Source organism: Pleurodeles waltl, chromosome 4_2 (assembly GCF_031143425.1).
Source record: "Pleurodeles waltl isolate 20211129_DDA chromosome 4_2, aPleWal1.hap1.20221129, whole genome shotgun sequence".
Lineage (NCBI taxonomy): Eukaryota > Metazoa > Chordata > Amphibia > Caudata > Salamandridae > Pleurodeles > Pleurodeles waltl.
In genome coordinates, this window is record NC_090443.1 from 980,655,081 (window position 1) to 980,675,881 (window position 20,801).

Sequence of the window (20,801 nt, forward strand, 5' to 3'; positions counted from 1 at the left end):
ACGCCTGGAAAAGACCCTGCACCCGCAGCCCCCAGGACCTGAAGGATCGGAACTCCAGTGCAGGAGTGAACCCCAGGAGGCCCTCTCCCTTGCCCAGGTGGTGGCTACCCCGAGGAGCCCCCCCCCTTGCCTGCGTGCACCGCTGAAGAGACCCCTTGGTCTCCCATTGATTCCTATTACAAACCCGACGCTTGTTTGCACACTGCACCCGGCCGCCCCCGCGCTGCTGAGGGTGTACTTTCTGTGTGGACTTGTGTCCCCCCCGGTGCCCTACAAAACCCCCCTGGTCTGCCCTCCGAAGACGCGGGTACTTACCTGCTGGCAGACTGGAACCGGGGCACCTCCTTCTCCATTGAAGCCTATGTGTTTTGGGCACCACTTTGAACTCTGCACCTGACCGGCCCTGAGCTGCTGGTGTGGTGACTTTGGGGTTGCTCTGAACCCCCAACGGTGGGCTACCTTGGACCCCAATTTGAACCCCGTAGGTGGTTTACTTACCTGCAAGAACTAACAATAACTTACCTCCCCTAGGAACTGTGAAAATTGCAGTGTCCACTTTTAAAATAGCTATATGTGTTTTATGTAAAAAGTATATATGCTATTGTGATTATTCAAAGTTCTTAAAAGTACTTACCTGCAATACCTTTCAAATGAGATATTACATGTAGAATTTGAACCTGTGGTTCTTAAAATAAACTAAGAAAATATATTTTTCTATACAAAAACCTATTGGCCTGGAATTGTCTCTGAGTGTGTGTTCCTCATTTATTGCCTGTGTGTATGTACAACAAATGCTTAACACTACTCCTTTGATAAGCCCGACCACACTACCACAAAATAGAGCATTAGTATTATCTCTTTTTGCCACTATCTTACCTCTAAGGGGAACCCTTGGACTCTGTGCATACTATTCCTTACTTTGAAATAGTGCATACAGAGCCAACTTCCTACAGTATACGTGGTCACCCTGCTTTGTTTTGAGTTGGAGGAAGTGATGGGTCTACACAGGCAAAGCCTCACGTGGCTCCACCAGAGTAAACGTTTTACGTGAGAGCTTGTCTGTTTCTCATCCATCAGGTTAGAATGACATTCCAGCGTCCCTATTTAGGATGGAGTACCTATAACTGGACTTCATTGCACTGGACAGCCATGCGAGGCTGGCTGGTCCAAGGCAGGTAAATCAATCGGAGGTCACCCATGGAAAGAGAGGAAGCTCCCAGCACCTAACGGCAGGTTTGTTTCTTGAAAACAAGTAACTTTGCCAAGTGGGAGCATCAACCATGGCATTCATTTGGCAAAGATTAGGGCCTTCAATTGGTCCCAGGTACCGACAGCTTCATTGAGGGTACAGAGATCTGTCTTTGCCTGGCAGAGATTTCTTAAGTTAGCAGGTAGTCCTCTGCTGGGGGACTGAAGGCCGTTACCTCTTCTGACCTGACAGTAAACAAAATTTTTAGATTAAATATTTCTAATGGATAGTTTTCCTGCAGGGTCCTTACCTTTGAATAGTCCAGTTGTAGACTGGATCAGGAAACATTTGCAATAGCTGTCCATTCCCTGTAGTTGGCATTGGTTTCCTCTCGACACCTGAGGTGTAGTGATAGGGATGTCCATGAAGCAGCTACTTCGAAGTCCGGTCCCCTTGTTCTATGCCTTTCAATGCAGATACAAAGCTTCTCTTTTCAGCTTGTGAAGAAAGAAATTTGTTGCAGTGCATGTGACAACTCCACCCTCTAAGAGGGTTCAAGCCCTATTGAAAATGTGATTGGCAGATCCACATGACAATTGTTTATGGTGCCACAGATTGAGACATGATTCATCCAGGTATGATCGTAAGCCAATAGAGGAACAAGAAGCTTAATTATGGGTATGGAGAGGGATGAGAAAATAGCGGTCCCCCTCCAGCTCCTCTCCCTTGTCTAAATCTTCAAGGGAAAAAAGAGAATACCAGAAGAAGACAAAACGCTGTTTTTCTTCTCTGAGAAAATCCAAATCTAAAGGCAGGACATCTCCTAAGTGTTCTCCTGAACATCAGCTAGTTGAGCTGTCCTCACAATTGGCACTGCTGTTGCCACTGGCTCTGGTGCCAGTGACTTTGCCTCCACTGTCTCCTCCTTTCTCAATACTGATACCAGCATATCGTGACCTACTGACATCGGGAAGGGATCCAGCATCCTTTCATCAAGCAATGCTAGAGATATTTCAAAAGGCAGCTGTCATTCCTGGCGCGCCACCTGGCCCAACAGGTTAGTGTGGAACTCTATTCAGCGGTCTTCCGAAATCGAATGTTCTACTGGGGCTGGTGCAGGCATGCATTGTTGCGACACTGGCCAGGCATGCGTTGGTGCGACATTGGCTCCCTTCTCTGCTACTATTCCAGCACCGTAGCCAACAGTGATGCCAGGACTGACACTAAGTTCTACCACAACACTTGGGTCTGTTATGCTAAATCTGATACTAGCATCACTTTAGCCACCTCCACTCACAGTCGAAAACATAAGGTTAAGAAGGGCGCTACCAAGACTTCTTGCAGAGGAGCGATACAAAGAAGATGAGACTCAGAATGGTTATTCTGAGCTAATTCACAAACTACTTGGGTCTGACTCAGATCAAAATCAGACACCAGCATAGACAGAAGAACCTCTTATGACTTTGGTTTCGTCTGGTTCCACAGACCTCAAAGTCTTCCAGGAAGCCAGTGGGCCGGATACCTGTCCTGAGATGTATACAGGAGTGACCCCAGCTCTGCAGAAAATGCCTTCTTTTTTGTTTAGTGCTACGAAAGACTACAGATACCTTAGAACTCATTCTTCTTTCAATAGATCATTGTCCCAACATCTTGACCCATCTTCTACAAATGTCCACTTTATTGAATGAGTCCCATCTTTCCTTTACCAAAGCCTTAATAAAGGCAGTGAGGAAACCTTAGCTGTGTCCATCAATGACTACAGCTGTTCACTGAGCAATGGCACATTGAGGTAGGCCACCTGCTAATAATCAGCTTTTCTTTTCCTTCATTCTTCTCCTAAAAGCTTAGTGATTCAAGCCGCAACCACTACTAAATTATGCCCTGGTCCCTTTGCAACGCACTCCTAACAGAGTAAAAATAAAATAGAGGTAGTCCGCAAGAAAGTTTTTTCCTCCATTAGGTTAGGCCTAATCTGTTACAACAAACATGCCTTCTTGGCTGCTACACGCATGCCGTGTGGGATATGACTGCTATGGTAATTCACAGCCTACCTGGTCAGCTCAGACCCCACTTTGCTGTGGTTTTCCTTGATGAATGGTATGCAGCCTGTTACATAATAAAAGTATAATTGGACATAGTAGAATCCATTGCTTGTTCAATGAGCTCTTTATTCTATCCAAGGAGACATGCTGGACTCCATTCATGAAGTTTTCTTTGGGAGGTCCACATCTCATGTACCTTTATTTTGATGGGTAGAGACTTTGTTAAGAAAATGGGCTTCGCATTAGAGAGATTCAAGTATGGTTGAGCTACAGCCATGTTCATAGGTCTCTTTTTAGAGAAAGATCTTTATAGAGGCTTTACCTACAGGCACTTCCAATTTTTACTGCCCTCCCAGCCACAACAGCCCAATCCCCCAGTGCACCAGTACAGAAGCAGAGAAAAATGCAATATAAAACAGTTTAATTCCTCCTCCCTGGAACCACAGTGGTTTGGCATTGAAGGACCATGTACGGCTGGGGGAAAGATGAGTAACCTTCTTTCTTGAGGGCCATTACTTTTGGCCAGTGGGTCTTACAAATAGTAGGGCAGGCCCCTTCTTTAACAGTAACCTCTCAACTTCCCACTCTGACAGTCCTTTCAATCTGAAGAACATCTGAAAGTCCTGCATCAGGATGTGGCAGCCCTGCTGTAGAAGGGAAGAGTGGAGATGGTGCTTGATACTTTCTGATCCCCAGGAAGACTTCAGTCTTCTACTGATTTCTTCTTACCAATGGAAGAGTTCAAGATGCTTTTGTCTCAGGCCCTTCTGTCTCTGGATGCAGAAGACTGGGTGATGGTTCTCGATGTCCAGGATGTCTACATTCACAGCCCAATCCTGCAGTCACAAAGGAAGTATCTGTGATTTTTGATGGGGGGCCCACTCACTTTCAATTTGCAGTCCTTAGCTTTGGCCTTTAATAGACACCACAAGCTTTTAGCTAAGGTGATGGCAGTGGAGGCAGCTCATCTCAGGACTTCGGGAATTGTATTGTTCCCATAACTCGACAACTGGCTCTTGAAAGCTGGTTCACAACCTAGTTTCTTGCCACCTGCAAAACACTAAGGCCCTCATTACAACATTGGCGATATTGACCGCCTACTGCCACGGCGACGGCAGCCAACATACAGTCGTCGTGGCTACCAGCCCCCCACCTGCATTATGACCGTAGACCGAATTACGCCAGAAGGCTGGCCGACTACCGTTGACGGTCATGGAGGCAGACGGCGGTAAGGTGGGGCTGCTGTCAGCAGCAGCGCCACACCAGAAAAACACCACCGACCATTTCATGAGCAATGATACGGCCTTGCAGTATTTTGCTGGTGGACACTGCTACTGGCAACAGTGCCATGTCCCGTCTCCTGCCAGAGGAGGTAAGTTGGGTTCTCCGACAGGAGAGGGGAATGAGGGGTGTTGTGTGTGTGTGAAGGGGGGGGTGAGTTGCGTTGAATGAGTGCGTGAATGACAATGTCAGTGTGCGTGTATGTTGTGTGTTGTGAACGCGTGTGTGCGACAATGTATGTTGGTGTGTGTTGCGGTGTGTGGGTATGCGTGTGTGTGTGTAAATGTGCAGGGGCAGGGGAAGGGTGAGGGAGGACTCTGGGGAGGGAGGGCAGGGTAGAGCCCTATCATTGCCAGGGAAGAAATTCCCTGGCACTGATAGTGCCTACCGCCATGGTTTTCGTGGTGGTTCGCTTGCCACGAATACCATGGCGGTAGGCGGGGTCATAATCCAAGTCCAAAGTCTCCAGCCCAGCCCACCCTGGCAGACGGAGTGGTACATTGGCGGTTTGGCTTGAGCCAAACCACCAATGTCATAATTTGGGAACACGTACCGCCAGCCTGTTGGCAGTACCTTTCCCCAAATTACTGCCGATCGCCAGGGTCGTAATGAGGGCCTATATCTCTGGTTGCCTTGATATTTTCAGTCATTGTACACAGTTCTCATTTTTAGCCCTTGTAGCACATTCTGCTTATTGGGGCAGTCCTGTATACCACCTTACTACCAGCATTCCCTCCTCCACAGAGGATTGAGGACATTCAGAACATGAGTCCGATATTTCACCTGGGAGCTTGGATTCCGGTCCTGATGGTTCTGCAACCCCCTTAGTCTGTTGGCCTTCTCAATTCTCTTGGTCACTCATGCATGCTGAAACATGAGAGCTCTCCAGTGGTGCCTCCAAAAGCAATGATTCCAATATCAGCGTGATCTAGCAGAATCCATTATGATCTCCAGGGACCATGCAGCGGATTTGGCCTTGTGAGAGACAGAAGACAACCTCTTGCAACTGTGTCATTTTGGCCCCCTGCGCAGTGGCCATTATGTGTACAGATGTGTCTACCTTTGGGTGGGATGCATTTCTGGGGGATCTGGAGATCATAGTCCTCTGATCTCCAAGGGAGTAGAAATTACACACCAGTCTGCTAGAGCTATAGGTTATTCAGCTTGCGCTCAAAACTTTTCTCCCATCCCATTTTGGTCATTCGGTCCAGATCTTAATTGACAATTGAACCACAATGTGGTACATCAACAAGGAGGTAAGAGTGGGATCTCAAGCTTTTCTGAGAAGCACAGAAGCTCTGGTCATGGGCATGCCAACAGGGTCTGTTTGGTTGCAGGCCACCTAAGAGATGCTTCAGCTGATGGTATCTCGTGGATAAAATGTGGCGTCTCCACCAAAAGGAGGTCCAGAATCTCTTTGCCTGTGAGAGGCACGCCTCAGGTTGTAACTCTTTAGCCCTAATAGGAATACCCACTGACCGTTTTTCTGTTCCATCTAGCATCTGTTCCAGGGTGCAATGGGGTACATGTTTTAATTGAATTGGAAGTTTCGGCTTTACTTTATATTTCCTCCAATTCCCTTGATTTATCAAGTTCTGAGGAAGATTTAGCAAGACCATGCCTAAGCATTCTCATCACACCAAAGTGGCTGACAAGAGTGTGGTACACCGACGTTCTGCACCTCTCCGTATGTGCTGTGGTGCTCAGTTCGTCGACCATTAACTAAATAAGTCTATTTTGGCAGATGGAACAGATTTGTTTCCTGGTATTCTAATAAAACAGTATTTACCCTCTGAAGGCAAGCTTTGCCATTATCCTGCACATAGTGGACTTGTTAGCCTTTTTATGCCTGCCCGATCAACCATCCTTATTCGAATCACTGGAGGCATTTACTTTTTGAAGGGAACTAACACATTTATTTCCACCCTCCCTTTTGTTGTTTCTCAGCAGGACTTAGGTTTAACATGTTTGATGGGGTTCCATTTTAGCACTCACATAGTTGACAGTGATGGTTCTTAACCATCAAAACTGTGTTTTCGGTTGCTGTTACCTCAAGCCACATCTGGCTATGTTTTGGTGATGAAGGAGCCACCCAGAGGTGTCCCTTCCCACTTTACCAGAGCACAGTCTGTGACAGCAGCCCTGGCAGATGGAGTGCCAGTGGTTGATATAAATCAGTGAGATCAGCTTCCCTCCACACCTTTGCCAAACACGACTACTTGAATTCTGAGGTGAGGAGAGATGGACATTTTGCCTGTACAGTGCTGCAAGATCTCCTTGTTTTACCGTCCTTTCAAACCCGCCGCCTAACTAGTATTGCATGGGAATCTATTCAAAAGCAAGGAATCTGCAGGTAGAAGTATACATCAGAAGGAAAAGTTACTTACCTTTGGTAATGATCTTTCTAGTGGATACACGATCTACCTGCATATTGCTCACGGGCCCTCCCTCGTCTCCGATAACCAGAAGGTCATATTCATACAAATAATTGTTTATATATCTATACTTATAACTATTTACCTTGGCATATATTTTTTGTCTCATAAATATAATGATCTTCAAAGTTAGTTCTTGTGCTACATCAGTAGGGAACTGAGATTGTTCTCATCCCTGTTTCAAAATATGCAGTTGACAAAACAGATGAGAACTGACATGGTGATGCACAGATCGCTTTTTTAAGGCTCCAGTGATGTCACTGTGACTCACTTTCATCATCAAGATAGATCCAGCGCCACCTACCGGTGCCGGAGGGTTAGTACAAAAGTTCCAGGATCCAGTCTGCACCTGGAATATTTAAAGGTGAGCAATCAGCAGATGGGTAGAATATCCACTAGAAAGATTGTTATAGGAGGTAAGTAACTTTTCTTCACAGTATTTAATGAATGTCTTGAAGTACGTTTTGTGAGAGTTGTTGAAACTAGTTGGTGAGGCAAGGTAAAGGGGCCAATTCACAAAAGCATTTGTGTATGGCAAGTAGTACTTCAGGAGTACTCTTATATGCACTCTTATGCCTTACTTAATCAGCCCTGAAACATCCAACTTCCTATTAGTAAACGTGCAGAGATGGCACAGTCCTTTCTGTTTGTACTTCATGTATACAAATAGTCCCTGAATATTTCCATTTAGCTGCCATTTTAGATGGTTTGTGGCCAATTCAGAAAGCCATGTAAAAGTATGTAAAACAGTACTGCAGGAATACTACTTTATGTACTCTTAAATGCCTTTGTGCATAGGCCCGAGAGTTTAGAAAACTTCCAAATTCTTTGGCAAACTTAACTAGTCTTTGTCATATCTGAAGTGACCCAATACAAGGAGTCTGCTATGATCTTCTATTCACTATGTAGAGCATCAGGGTAGATGTTAACTGAGGAAATGAGGCTTGTAGATTCTCACTTAAGTTGGTAACTAAGGTGCACGTCAGACTCTCACCTGCTTCCTCTCTTTTTCCCCCTTGCAGATGGAGGCATTGACGTCCGGATAAGGGGTATCAAAATCAAGTCTTCCCAAGAGCAAGACTTGGGGCTCAGTGCCGACATGTTTCAGCCAGTGGACCTGGTGCGCTACCCTCGACTAGAGGGCACAGATCCTGAAATCCTGTATCGGCGAGCCATTGTCCTACAGAGGTATGTCCTGCCTGCTGCCGCGATGTACTCTGAACACTCTCAGCTTTTGAGTGATCCAGTTCTGTGCAGGACGTAGCCTGAGTCCCTCCTCTTTAGTCACAGTTTTCTGTGCTTGCACTCTCTTTCCCTCTTACTGCTTGATTTCTATAGTTGTGTTCTTGAGCCTCCATACACTTTCCTGATACTAACCTTTTATTTCCATTTCTTTTTCCTGTTCCGCCTGATTTTTGCCTTTTTTTTTTTATCACATAATTTCTAATTGTGTTTCCTACCCTTTTGTGTCTGCATCTGTTATCTCTATTGCTAAATGATTCCTGAACTCCCATATGTTTGTAGTCTAGCTATTATCCAATGATTGTTACTAATGTTCCATATTAGCTAGCTCCTACTTTTATCTTTAGTATTTTTTGTTTCCTGAAGTCCCATAGTCATGTGTTCTCCCTAAAACACATTGATCCACCACTATCTGTCACTTCCCTGTACCCCCTAGAGTCAAGTGTAATATTTCTCATAGTTATTTGTCGAGTGATTGGATATAAATATAGATTTAATTTACTAGAGGCCTGCACATAAGGCAACTGGATATATATAATTTTAATATTTATTTATATATGTATATAAAATATTTTATATATATGTGGATGTGTGTGTTTATGTATGCATCTGTTCCCCTAGCAATTTAGACTAGCTACTTGACTTTCTTCTTTGCCTTTCTGTAGGGTAATAGGAAGTCTTCAAATGTGCTGTTCTTCCACAGCCCTTGTGTGACTTAAGACAAATGGGGCCTTGCCAGCAAAGATTTATCAGTAGTTTAATGTCAGGTCTAGAGAGTCTTGGCCATGCCACTCGGTGATCAGAAAAGGATGTGGCCTAGCTAGCAACATCATGGCGAGGACCTCTCAAACATTGAGTTTCCCCTATTCTCTCAGAAGCCAGATCTCTCTGGAATATTTTGACGTTTAGAACTGGCAGTCAGCTTGTTCTCCATATTTTAATAGATCAAAAAGTGACCGATGCCCCCATAGCGTTCCTGTGTGAATTATGTAACACAACCCACCAGCATAAGGATATTGAATGAATTGAAACCACAATAAAGAAAGGTGCAATATATCAACCCCACACAGGCTAAGATTCTACCCCCATGCCAATGAGACCATAAGGGGATCAACAGTCCTATATGTGAATCTGTGCAAAATCCAACATGTTGAGGTTTTAACTTATGCTTCACTGCATAAATATCCGGTAAAATAACATGTACAAATGGTGTGTGCTCTATAAAAGAATACCAAGATGATATAGATCTCTATTGGATTCCTCCAGAGAGCTACAATTGAATGCTTAGAGGCTGATTACAGTTAGAGCACATGGAAATCAATTTCACATCTCCACAGGCAACGGTGTGTCTGTAGTCTGCATCTTTGCTGGTGGCATTTAACCTCTATGTAGTGTTAATGTCAGTTGCCGTTGTCTGTTTTTAATACCTCTTGTGAGGGCCTTGTTGAGGGTCACCTTACTTAGGCAGTGGAGCAAGCGAGTTTGTTTATGTTTGTGCATAAATACACAAATGTTGATAAGTTGACAATAACAACTCTAGTTATGGATGATGTGTACTTTCAATTGGAAGAGCTAATAACTTTGGCTCCATTCAGTGGAGCTGTACAAAGGTGTACAGAAACACCTCCATCCACCCCTGAAATGTTTTGCCAAATTTTAGCCAGATAGGTCATAAAGGCGAAGTTGTGGGTTGATCCTAAAAGCTCTATTTCCTATTATAAGCTCCATTAGAATGTTTTCCCAAGTACATAGCAAAAAGTACTGGGCTAATTTACACCAGACCTGGGAGGAAGTCTTGTCCAGTGCTGTTTTGAAATCTGTTTGTGGCTTAGTGTAGGTTTTTTAGTACTAGTAATAGTATTAGTAGTTTTTAGACTATTAAGAAAAAAGAAATACTGCAATATAACGGTTTGATTGTCAAACCAATTCAAAAACAAAACTTTGAATGAACAATGAATTCCTACACAAGGTTCCATCACACTTTTTTATCAAATGGTCATATAGACAGATTCTTGAACCTTTGTGCCCAAGTAGAGCATTACCTTTTTGCACCATTTTGCACCACTGGCCATTTTGAAGTTCTCATGGTTCGATTTTAAAGAGGGATAAAATTAAAACATAGAATGATTCTCAAAGCAGCACTTCTCTCAGTTCATAAGTCATGCTAAACAAAATTAAAAAGAAACTGCATGTTCAAAGCAAGGCATGTCCTATTCTCACCAAAGCACAGTCCTCTAGAGTACTTTGGACTCCAATGGAGGCAAGAGCTTGGAAAGCACCTGTTCAAACACGCATTCATTAGCTAGCATTTATCTTACTATATAATGTGGTGGACCCAACACATTTCCTACTTCTTTTTTGGGTTTTCCTTTATTTTGTTTGCATTAATATGAAAGGCAGCACTTTGAGACAGCTTCAGTGTTTATTTAATATGTGCTTTGTAGGTGACTGACAAAACAAAAACAAAAATGACGTGATTCGGTTTACATTTGTGCGAAGAGTTAACAGGTATAAAGTTATTTAAAAAAAATACTAATAAGGATATGAAGGAAGGAGTCAACACAAGTTGCTGGATGAAGATAGGTAAAACTTTCATCTGTAGCACCTCGCCCACAGACAGTTTAGACAGCGCCCTTCTTCAGCTGTCATATCAGTATTTCACAGAGCTATTGTACATGTTAATAGAATGTAGAACTCTTAACATTCTGAGAATGCTCAAGTAGAAGAGAGGAGAAGAAATAAGTCATCTCACTTCATCCTAACCCGGAAAAAACACAGCACAAGCACAAACTACATAAAAGACAATTTCTTAGACAGCAACATAATCAAATTGTTTAAAACCTCAAACCGTTGTGTAGTCAAATATCCTCTCGCAGTAAGTGACACAAAAGTAAACCTATACATGCTGTCTCTAAAAATACCTCTCTTAAATGGCAGGCAAAGAGAACTGCACATATTTTAGATATTTGTTTTGTAAATGAAAACCTGGTTGAGATTCAAAATCCTAATATACCCTGCTTTTATGGCATTCCTAAATAACTTTACAAATCTTACAAGGATGTAAAGTTGAAACTTCATTTTGCAGAAATAGATACCCTATTCAATCAAAACCAAAAAATCAATATTTACCCCGGGTGCTTTCATTATCTTGAAAAAACGATACCTCCTTTTCCTCTTGCACATCAATCACTTCTTTCTTCCCCATCCTCTCCCTCAAAATCCCAGTTCTCACACACATCCATATCACATCATACTCATCCTTTAGCAATAGATGTTTTGGCTTTGCTTTTAAATAGAACCTTTCCTATTCCCAAAGAAGAGTTAGGTGGTCATTATGAACATGGCGGTCTGGACTACCACGCCGGCGGTGGTGGTCATTACCGCCAACGGCATGGCGGTCCAGACCTCCATATTCTGAACACAATAATGAACTTCCTGCAAAGCAGCCAGTTCACTACCACCCACCGCCAGGCAAGATTCCACTGCCGGGCCGACTGGGCACATTCGACCCGGCGGTGGGATTTTGATCCCATTTCCACCAGGGATTTCCTGGCGAGATACCCTGCCAGGTAATCCCTGGCGGAAAGCATACGGGTGACAGGAATAACCATTCCTGTCACCTTTATGTGACACGCTAACCCCCCCTTGCCACCACACCCACCCACCCTGAAGCCCCTAGATCCACCCCCACCCCCTGAATCCCAAATACTGACCCCCCCAACCCTCCACTCCCAAAATCCCATGTAGGTACCCCAACTCGACTCTCATCATCCCCCACCCCTCCCCTACATTCAGGTTCCCCAAACCCCAACTCCCCACATCCACATGCACCCATTTGCCTACATGCACACACCATACATGCACTCTGACACACATCCCCCCACACATACACTCATGCACACCCCCATGCACTCGCACCCCTCCTTCCCTCTTTGACAGCACTTACCTCTTCTGTCGCACTGCTCCGGGAGGGATCGGGCTCCCTGTATGCTGCTCCGCCGCCAACGCCGCCTGTTCATACACCGCCATGCCTATAACTGCTTCATTATAGGCGTGGCGGTGTATGGTCTGACGTGGCGGTTAGGGTGGAGCAGCATCAGCCCCCGCCACTGACCATCATCTTGGCGCATGGCGGCCCTCACCGCCATCAATGGCAGTGAGGCTTCATGCGTCATTATTTGGTGGGATGCCGGCCGACCCCACTGGCTTGTCTTTCATTGACCGTTGGCACAGTGACGGCGGGGCATCTCGCCAAGTTCATAATGGGGGCTAAGTCTTGAAACCATTAAACATTTCAGACAACTCTTTGTTCCAATTTTACCTTGTACTCTTCACGTTGTTTACATTCTTTGAATGCTGTATTTATGTATATTCTTTGGGGTAAAGAATGCTTCTGTGTGTTTAATTCCTCTCTTTTTCAAAACTCTTACATTTCTTTGGAAATCCACTGAGTATTTTTTAATTTTTTTAATAATTATAAAATGTGAAGGAAAATTAGAAGGTGCCTTAGTGCTGGAAAACCCCCAAAATAATAAGATCAATAAGCTACTGATGTGTTGGAGAAGAATCACATAGAAAAAAGCTGGGTTTTCTAAATATTTTTTTTTAAGTTTGACAATAGTGGTTCACCTTGTAATTTATGGAACAATCCTTGTTATTGTTTTTATGCATACACTTGCCTTTAATCTCTTGCTGGCCAAACTAAAACAATGTAATGCAAATACTCCTTGTAGGAAGCAGGGTTCTGGCTGGAGAAGCCCCCCTACTTATTGTGTGGTTTGTGATGCAACTTTGACTGAAGTGCACTGGGTTCCTGGTAACCAGGTCCCCAGTGCCAGTATTCCTTCCCCAAAAACAAGACACCTGGTTACTTGATCCCCAAGTGGCCAGGCCCTTTAGCACCTCTGTAAGTCCGTGGTAAACGGTGCCTCTGCTACCTAGGGCATAGTTACTAAAGAGGGTCCCTAAGAGCTGCAGCCCAACTTGTGCCACTCTAAGGGACCCAGCACCAAACGTACAGGCTGCCACTGCTTGCTGCAGGACAAGGTGCTCCATAAAGTAAAAACACGACATGGCACACTCATACTGCCTGTCATATGTATACGTCACCCCAACAGCAGGCCTTGCAGCACTAAGACAGAGTGCATTATACTACAGGTGAGGGCATATATGCATGAACATGTATGACCCTTCTATGGCTTTGTCGATTCTTGGACATAGTAAGCGAACAGGGAAGCCATTTAGAAAAAAATACGCGCTGGACACTGGTCAATACGAGTTCCCCAGCTACATGATGGCTTCAGTGAAAATAGGGATGTTTGGTACATCTCGTATTCATAAACCCTCACTGATTCCAGCGATGGATTTATTAATACATGCACCCAGAGTGCACATTAGAGGTGCTCCTGAAAACCTTCCAACTGCTGGTGGGCTAACTAACTAGTTCTAGCCAGCCAGCCATAAGCAGAGAAGTTTCTGACCCCCAGTGGTGAGGGCCTTTGATCTCTGGAGGTCAAAAGCCTGCTGTGGCAGGGGTTGCACACCCCTCTCAACAGGTTGTCCTGCGAATCAGTATGCCAAGGCAGGGGAGCTTCAAAGATGCCCACCACCTTTGGCATGCAGACCTGGTTTCCCTCAAAAGGGAGATGCTGACCCCCCCTACCCTAGGGCCCATTTGGCACTTGGACAGGAGGGGAAATGAGCTATGCAGGAAGCGTGTTGCATTTGCAATCGGGACACTCCCCTAGGGTGACCAGCCTAAATTGAGCACACCATTAGGAATTCTGTGATCTTGTGTTTGGTGGAATTAGGAATTCTGGGACAGGGTGATGTCCACTCCCCAGAGAAAGTGGTCATCTAGAGGGTGTAGTGACCCCAAGGGTAAGGAGCCAGTTGGCTACTACCCTTCACTCCCCTTAACGCCCCATAAATTAAGCATTTAGATGGCCCCTGATACCAGGACCTCAGATCTTTACTGTACACAGAAGGAGTGGACAAGAAGCCGGAGGGAGGAGAACAGGATCACTGGTATCCCTGAGTATCGCAAGACTTGAACCCCCATGGTGGATTGCCTGGACTGGACTGTCAATTCACTTCGCAGCAGCTTTGTGACCGGAACGATCCCCATCACCCGACATTGAACTGCACCGGACTGCCCCAGTGCTGCTTTAAGTGACCTGTTGGTGTGGCCCTGGACCTCACCCCATTCTTCAGTCCAGGAGATTGGTCTCGTACATTGCTGTACTTACCTGTATGCAGTGCTTGTTCTTCTTGCATAGGATAACATCGCAACATCTGAAAATGCACTGTCAACTTTTGCAAACTCTAAAAATTCATAACTTGAAAAGTACTCACTTGATTCCGGTGGTCTTGGTATCTAAATTTGCATACAAGTATGTGTTATTTTTATAAATTGGTGTTGGATTTCTTTACTGCGTGTGTGTCTCACTTACTGCATGTATGTGTGCCTTACATGCTAAGCACTACCCTCTGGTATGCCTAACTGCACACCCACACTACTACAAAATAGAGCTTTTGATATGTAATTTGTGCTTCTGTGTTACCTTTGGGGTTTGCCTGGACTTTTTGCACAGTGTACCTCATTTTGTCCCCTATATAAAAAGCCAGCTTCCTACCCCCCTCCATTTTCAACACCCACATACCGATCCCTGCCACAAAAGCAGCACCATATACTGATTGAGAAACCTAGAAGCGAATGTTATTAATTTTGGCCTGTCTACTGTATCTACCTTTCATCTGATATCTACTGCTCCTTGAGCTTATGGACTCTGTTCATCTGAAAACTATGCATAAATCTCTAAGATATTTGTGACATGTTATTTCTTTGAACTCTTTCACCAAGAATAACAGTCAGAGTTTTCAGCGTATCTCAGTTGTGCACCTTTTGGTTAAAGTGTCATAGGTATCTTTTCCAGACCTATCACCTCCCATGTTAGATTTAGCCATCTCCTATGGTTTGGAATCTCATCTGTTTTGACTGAACTAGAATCACTTGCTTAGCTACATACAAAAGCAGTGTAATCAACCTTCCTCTCTGGGTTCTTAGCAGGCAAGAGAGTATATCACCTATGCCCAATATTATGTCTGTTGAGCATCTAATGATTTTGATGTTGAACATTGATAACTCCAGTATTGGAACTTTCATAGATTCATATGCTTGAAGCATTCCCCCTCATCAAGATGGGATATTAAGGCGTTGGGCCCTTCTATTGTGCAACCTATTCTAGTCTATTTAAAAAAGAGACAACCCTGTCTATCAGCCAATCAGGCTGCACTACCCTCTAGAACACTCCTCAGAGGAGCTCCAGTTCCTCAGATTGTCTACCGCATGTCGTGCTAGGGAGCCTCCACTGCGCTCTATTCAGTTTTTTCCTGTTTGGATATTTTTATCTGCTATTTCGACTAGAAAAGTATTATTGGAACTCTCACAGAGTTTCTCCTCTCAGAACATTTTTCTGTGCTGACAAATGTTTGTTTCCCACCATGTCAGAAAAGGAGGAAAGTCTTAGGGCCTGCAGCACCTGTGGAAAAAAGAGGCTTCATTGAGAGGACCCACTTAAGGACTGCATCTATTGCCTCTATCCTGATCATTCTACCCCAGAGGACTCACCACCTGTTTACATTTGGGGTTTTCACAACCTGCTGGAAAGGGCTGCTAAGAGGTTTGCACTCCCCATGCCTACCAAACAGACTGACCTAAAACCCGATTCTGTAATCACGCAGGCAGCCCAAAGAAAATCCAAGAACCCATCCACCCCGATCCCTGCACCTCCGACAAAAGGAGGCAGGTCGTTGGATAACATTGGGAAGTGTTTTTCCTTGAAGTCGTCATTAATAGTTCGAGCAACAAATTCTCTGGCTGTCTTGGGCAGACATGATCGGCAGTTTGGGCTGACAACTCCCCATGCATAGACTCCCAGAAGAAGCTAAGGTGGAAACATAGGCCGCGCTATAGATATGTCCACCACCTTTAAACAACTAGCAGAATCTTCTATGCACAGGAGACAAGGCCGGCTTAAACCTACTTCCTTTAGGCCTGAATTGCAAAATAAAATTTGGGATCTTCCCTTTGATGGAGAGGCCCTTTTTGGTAAACACATAGATGCAGCACTTCAGTCAATAAAACAGGCACTGATACGGCTAAATTGTTGGGAACTCTACAGTTCAAAAAGTTGCCCTTTTGTGGGGCCAGAAGACGAGGGATTCCTTTATATAGAGGAGGCTTTCAACAATACATATATCCCTCCTACACCTTTACTTCTCAACAGTTTCAATCCCAATACTGCCAGAGACCACCACCTCAAGTGACCTATGACAAACCTATGCCTAGAGGGCAGTCAGCACGCCAGGGAAAGGAACCTGGTCATCGCCAATGACCTGCTACAGGCTCCGGCTACTCTTCTTTCCCCACCATTGGCAATAGGAGTTAGGATATCCCACTTCATCAAAAGAGATAACATTGGAATGATGGGTCTTCAACCCTGTTCAATTTGGGCATACACTGCAGTTAATTCAGGCCTGTCATTAAACCCACCAGTCACCTCTAATCCCAAACATCTTCATCTAATCAAATTGGAGATCAACACCATGTTGCAAAAAGGAGCAATAGAAAGAGTTGCTCTAATGCAGCAATTGAAAGGGTTCTGCTCACGTTTCTTTCTTGTCCTCAAGAAAAAGAAGAAATGTAGGCCTGTTCTGGTTCTCAGGGACCTCTAAAGAAACAATTGTGCCGTATGGTAACATTGCAAGATATTCTCCTATAAACTAAAGAAGGGAAATTATATGGCAATTCTAGACATGTAGGATGCATATTTTCACATCCCCCTCCATCCTTCTCACAGGAGATTCGTGAGAGTCACAGTATCCGGGAGTCGCTTCCATTTCAGAGTTCTTCCTTTCAGTCTGAAATCAGCCCCAAGAATGTTCACAAAATGCCTGGCCCTGTAGCAGCTTTTCTATGAAAACAAAAACCTCAAGTATTCCCATATTTAGATGGCAAAAGTGGTTCAGAAAAAAGAATATCTTTCAGTACGCCTCTACAAGTCCCTCTTTGGAATGATGCCTGCGTACAGCCCTCTGGTTCCGTACTGTTGACTTTTAATGTGACCCCTTAGGAAAGAATTGGATCCCAAGTGGGAACAAGTGACAGGCTCATTCGAGGACAACATCAAGGTCACTCCAACTATAATACAAGCTCTACCTTGGTTGACACAGCAAACACACCTCGCTCAACCTCTGTTGATCATTACCACAGATGCCTCCCTGGACGGTTGGGGGGGCGTACCTTGAAGACTTGCAAGTCAGTGGCAAGTGGCAGACACCACACAATCTGCTAGAGCTCAAGGCAGTGCATCAAAAACTGTGCGGTTGTCATATGAACGGACAATACCACGACAATGCACTACATAAACAAACAAGGAGGTACAAGATCACTTCCACTCTCTCAGGAATCACAAGACATCTGGAAATGGTCCATCCTAAATGGAGTGCAGCTTGGAGCAGAACATGTCCCAGGAAACCAAAACGAGATAGCAGACACCATAAGCAGATTGACATCTGCATGCCACTAGTGGGAATTGAATTAAGACACAACCAACCAGATATTCACTCATTGGGGAAAAACCAACTTGCACCTCTTTGCAGCTCCCCAGAATACCAAATGTCAGATCTTTGCAAGCTGGCGTCACCATCCAGAATCCTGGAAGAATGCGTTTTTGATGGCATGGTACTGAATCTTTGCTTAGGCCTTTCCACCCAGTCCACTGATTCCAGTGTTGACAAAGATGAAGAACGAACCTTGTAGAATAATTTTGATAGCCCCCTGGTGGCCTCGTCAACACTTTTTGCAGAGCTTCTCCTACTGTCAGAGAAACCTCTCATCCCGCTGACCGTGTCTCCTTATGTTCTGACAGTAAGCAATGGTCAGATCCTGCAACAGAGCTCCACTTCCCTCTTATCGGCTTGGCTCCTGAACACAATGAATTTGTCCATGTAGACATCACACCTGAATGTAGAGAAATACTTTCGAAGGCTAGGGCGCAAAGTACAAACAAAACATTCTCACAAATGGAAAAGGTTTTGCTTATGGTGCCAGCAGGAATGCATTTATCCCCTGTCCTCGTCACTAGAACAAATTTTGCCATACCGGTTACGTCTGGCACACTCCGGTTTGGCTCACGCATCCATCAGAGTTCATCTGGCTGCTATATCCTGGTTTAGACTATCACCCAGATCTCCCTTAGTAGGGTCTTTCAGGGTAATTAAGGAGTTTAAGTGCCTATTTAGAATTTTCCCTCCATCCCGACCTCTGCCTCCATCTTGGTATCTAAACATGGTACTGTTGCAGCTCATGACTCTCTCTTTCGAGCCTATTCACAGAATGGAGTTGAAGTATGTGTTTTGGAAGGTTACTCTTCTGGTGGCTCCAACATCAGCCAGGCGGTCAGTGAAATCCAAGCTCTGACTGTTCAGGAACGCTGCTTACAATTTAAAGAAAATAGAGTTATTCTTTGCACAAATCCAAAATTTATTCCTAAGGTCCCTTCGGACTTCCATCTCAATGAACCCCTGGGCTTAGACTTTCTTTCCAGACCCTTCTACACAGGCCAAAAAGTCTCTTCATCCTTTGGACATCAAGCGATACATCAAATTCTACATAGACAGAACAAAGTCTTTCTGTAGGTCTAACCAACGATTTGTGGCATATAGTGCACTGTGAAAAGGGTTACCCCTTTCCAAACAGAGCACAGCCAGATGGATAGCTGTTGCGATAAAATATTGTCACCATGCAGCAGGAAAACCACTACAGACTTCAGTACATGCCCATTCCACAAGATAGGTATCAACGTCCTCTGCTCTGTTTGCTGGTCTACCACTCTAGGACATTTGCAAAGCAGCTAGCTGGAAGAGTACCCACACGTTTACACAGCACTGCTGTTTGGACTCCACCCGAGAGGTGATACTGCAGTGGGCCAAGTAGTTCTCAGACATCATTTTCGGTAAAGGTGAGCTACGCTTTTCTTCCCACCATCCTTCTTTCTAGTGTTGCACATTACTTAGAGATTGTATATTTTCTTCTGTTTACTAATTCAATATGGCAATTGTAAGGAAATGCCTCCTTGGCATGGTTACCCCCTGACTTTTTGCCTTTGCTGATGCTATGTTTTGATTTGAAAGTGTGCTGAGGCCTGCTAACCAGGCCCCAGCACCAGTGTTCTTTCCCTAACCTGTACTTTTGTTTTCACAATTGGCGCACCCTGGCGTCCAGGTAAGTCCCTTGTAACTGGTACCAAGGGCCCTGATGCCAGGGAAGGTCTCTAAGGGCTGCAGCATATCTTATGCCACCCTGGGGACCCCTCACTCAGCACAGACACACTGCTTGCCAGCTTGTGTGTGCTGGTGAGGACAAAACGAGTAAGTCGACATGGCACTCCCCTCAGGGTGCCATGCCAACCTCACACTGCCTATGCAGTATAGATAAGTCACCCCTCTAGCAGGCCTTACAGCCCTAAGGCAGGGTGCACTATACCATAGGTGAGGGCACCAGTGCATGAGCACTGTGCCCCTACAGTGTCTAAGCAAAACCTTAGACATTGTAAGTGCAGGGTAGCCATAAGAGTATATGGTCTGGGAGTCTGTCAAACACGAACTCCACAGCACCATAATGGCTACACTGAAAACTGGGAAGTTTGGTATCAAACTTCTCAGCACAATAAATGCACACTGATGCCAGTGTACATTTTAATGTAACATACACCCCAGAGGGCACCTTACAGGTGCCCCCTGAAACCTTAACCAACTACCCGTGTAGGCTGACTGGTTTTAGCAGCCTGCCACACTCGAGACATGTTGCTGGCCACATGGGGAGAGTGCCTTTGTCACTCTGTGGCTAGTAACAAAGCCTGCACTGGGTGGAGATGCTTATCACCTCCCCCTTGCAGGAGCTGTAACACCTGGCGGTGAGCCTCAAAGGCTCACCCCCTTTGTTACAGCACCACAGGGCATTCCAGCTAGTGGAGTTGCCCGCCCCCTCCGGCCACGGCCCTACTTTTGGCGGCAAGGCCGGAGGAGATAATGAGAAAAACCAGGAGGAGTCACTGGCCAGTCAGGACAGCCCCTAAGGCAACCTGAGCTGAAGTGACTCTGACTTTTAGGAATCCTCCATCTTGCAGATGGAGGATCCCCCCAATAGGGATAGGAATGTGACCCCCTCCCCTTGGGAGGAGGCACAAAGAGGGTGTAGCCAACCTCAGGGCTAGTAGCCATTGGCTACTGCCCTCCCTGACCTAAACACACCCCTAAATTCTGTATTTAGGGGCTCCCCTGAACCTAGGAACTCAGATTCCTGCAACCTAAGAAGAAGAGGACTGCTGAGCTGAAAACCCCTGCAGAGAAGACGGAGACACCAACTGCTTTGGCCCCAGCTCTACCGGCCTGTCTCCCCACTTCTAAAAGACACTGCTCCAGCGACGCTTTCCCCAGGACCAGCGACCTCTGAATCCTCAGAGGACTGCCCTGCTCTAGAAGGACCAAGAAACTCCAGAGGACAGCGGCTCTGTTCATCCAAGACTGCAACTTTGTTTCCAAAGAAGC

General features: G+C 45.2%; 1 protein-coding gene across 1 annotated transcript in view; it reads left to right on the forward strand.

The window, feature by feature from the left end:
- Positions 1-20,801, forward strand: part of HECTD3 (HECT domain E3 ubiquitin protein ligase 3) — a 249,983-nt gene that overhangs the window by 88,188 nt on the left and 140,994 nt on the right. The window contains exon 8 of the mRNA XM_069232820.1: positions 7,970-8,135. Within this exon, the coding sequence (XP_069088921.1) occupies positions 7,970-8,135 (166 nt within the window). The remainder of the gene's footprint in view (positions 1-7,969; positions 8,136-20,801) is intronic.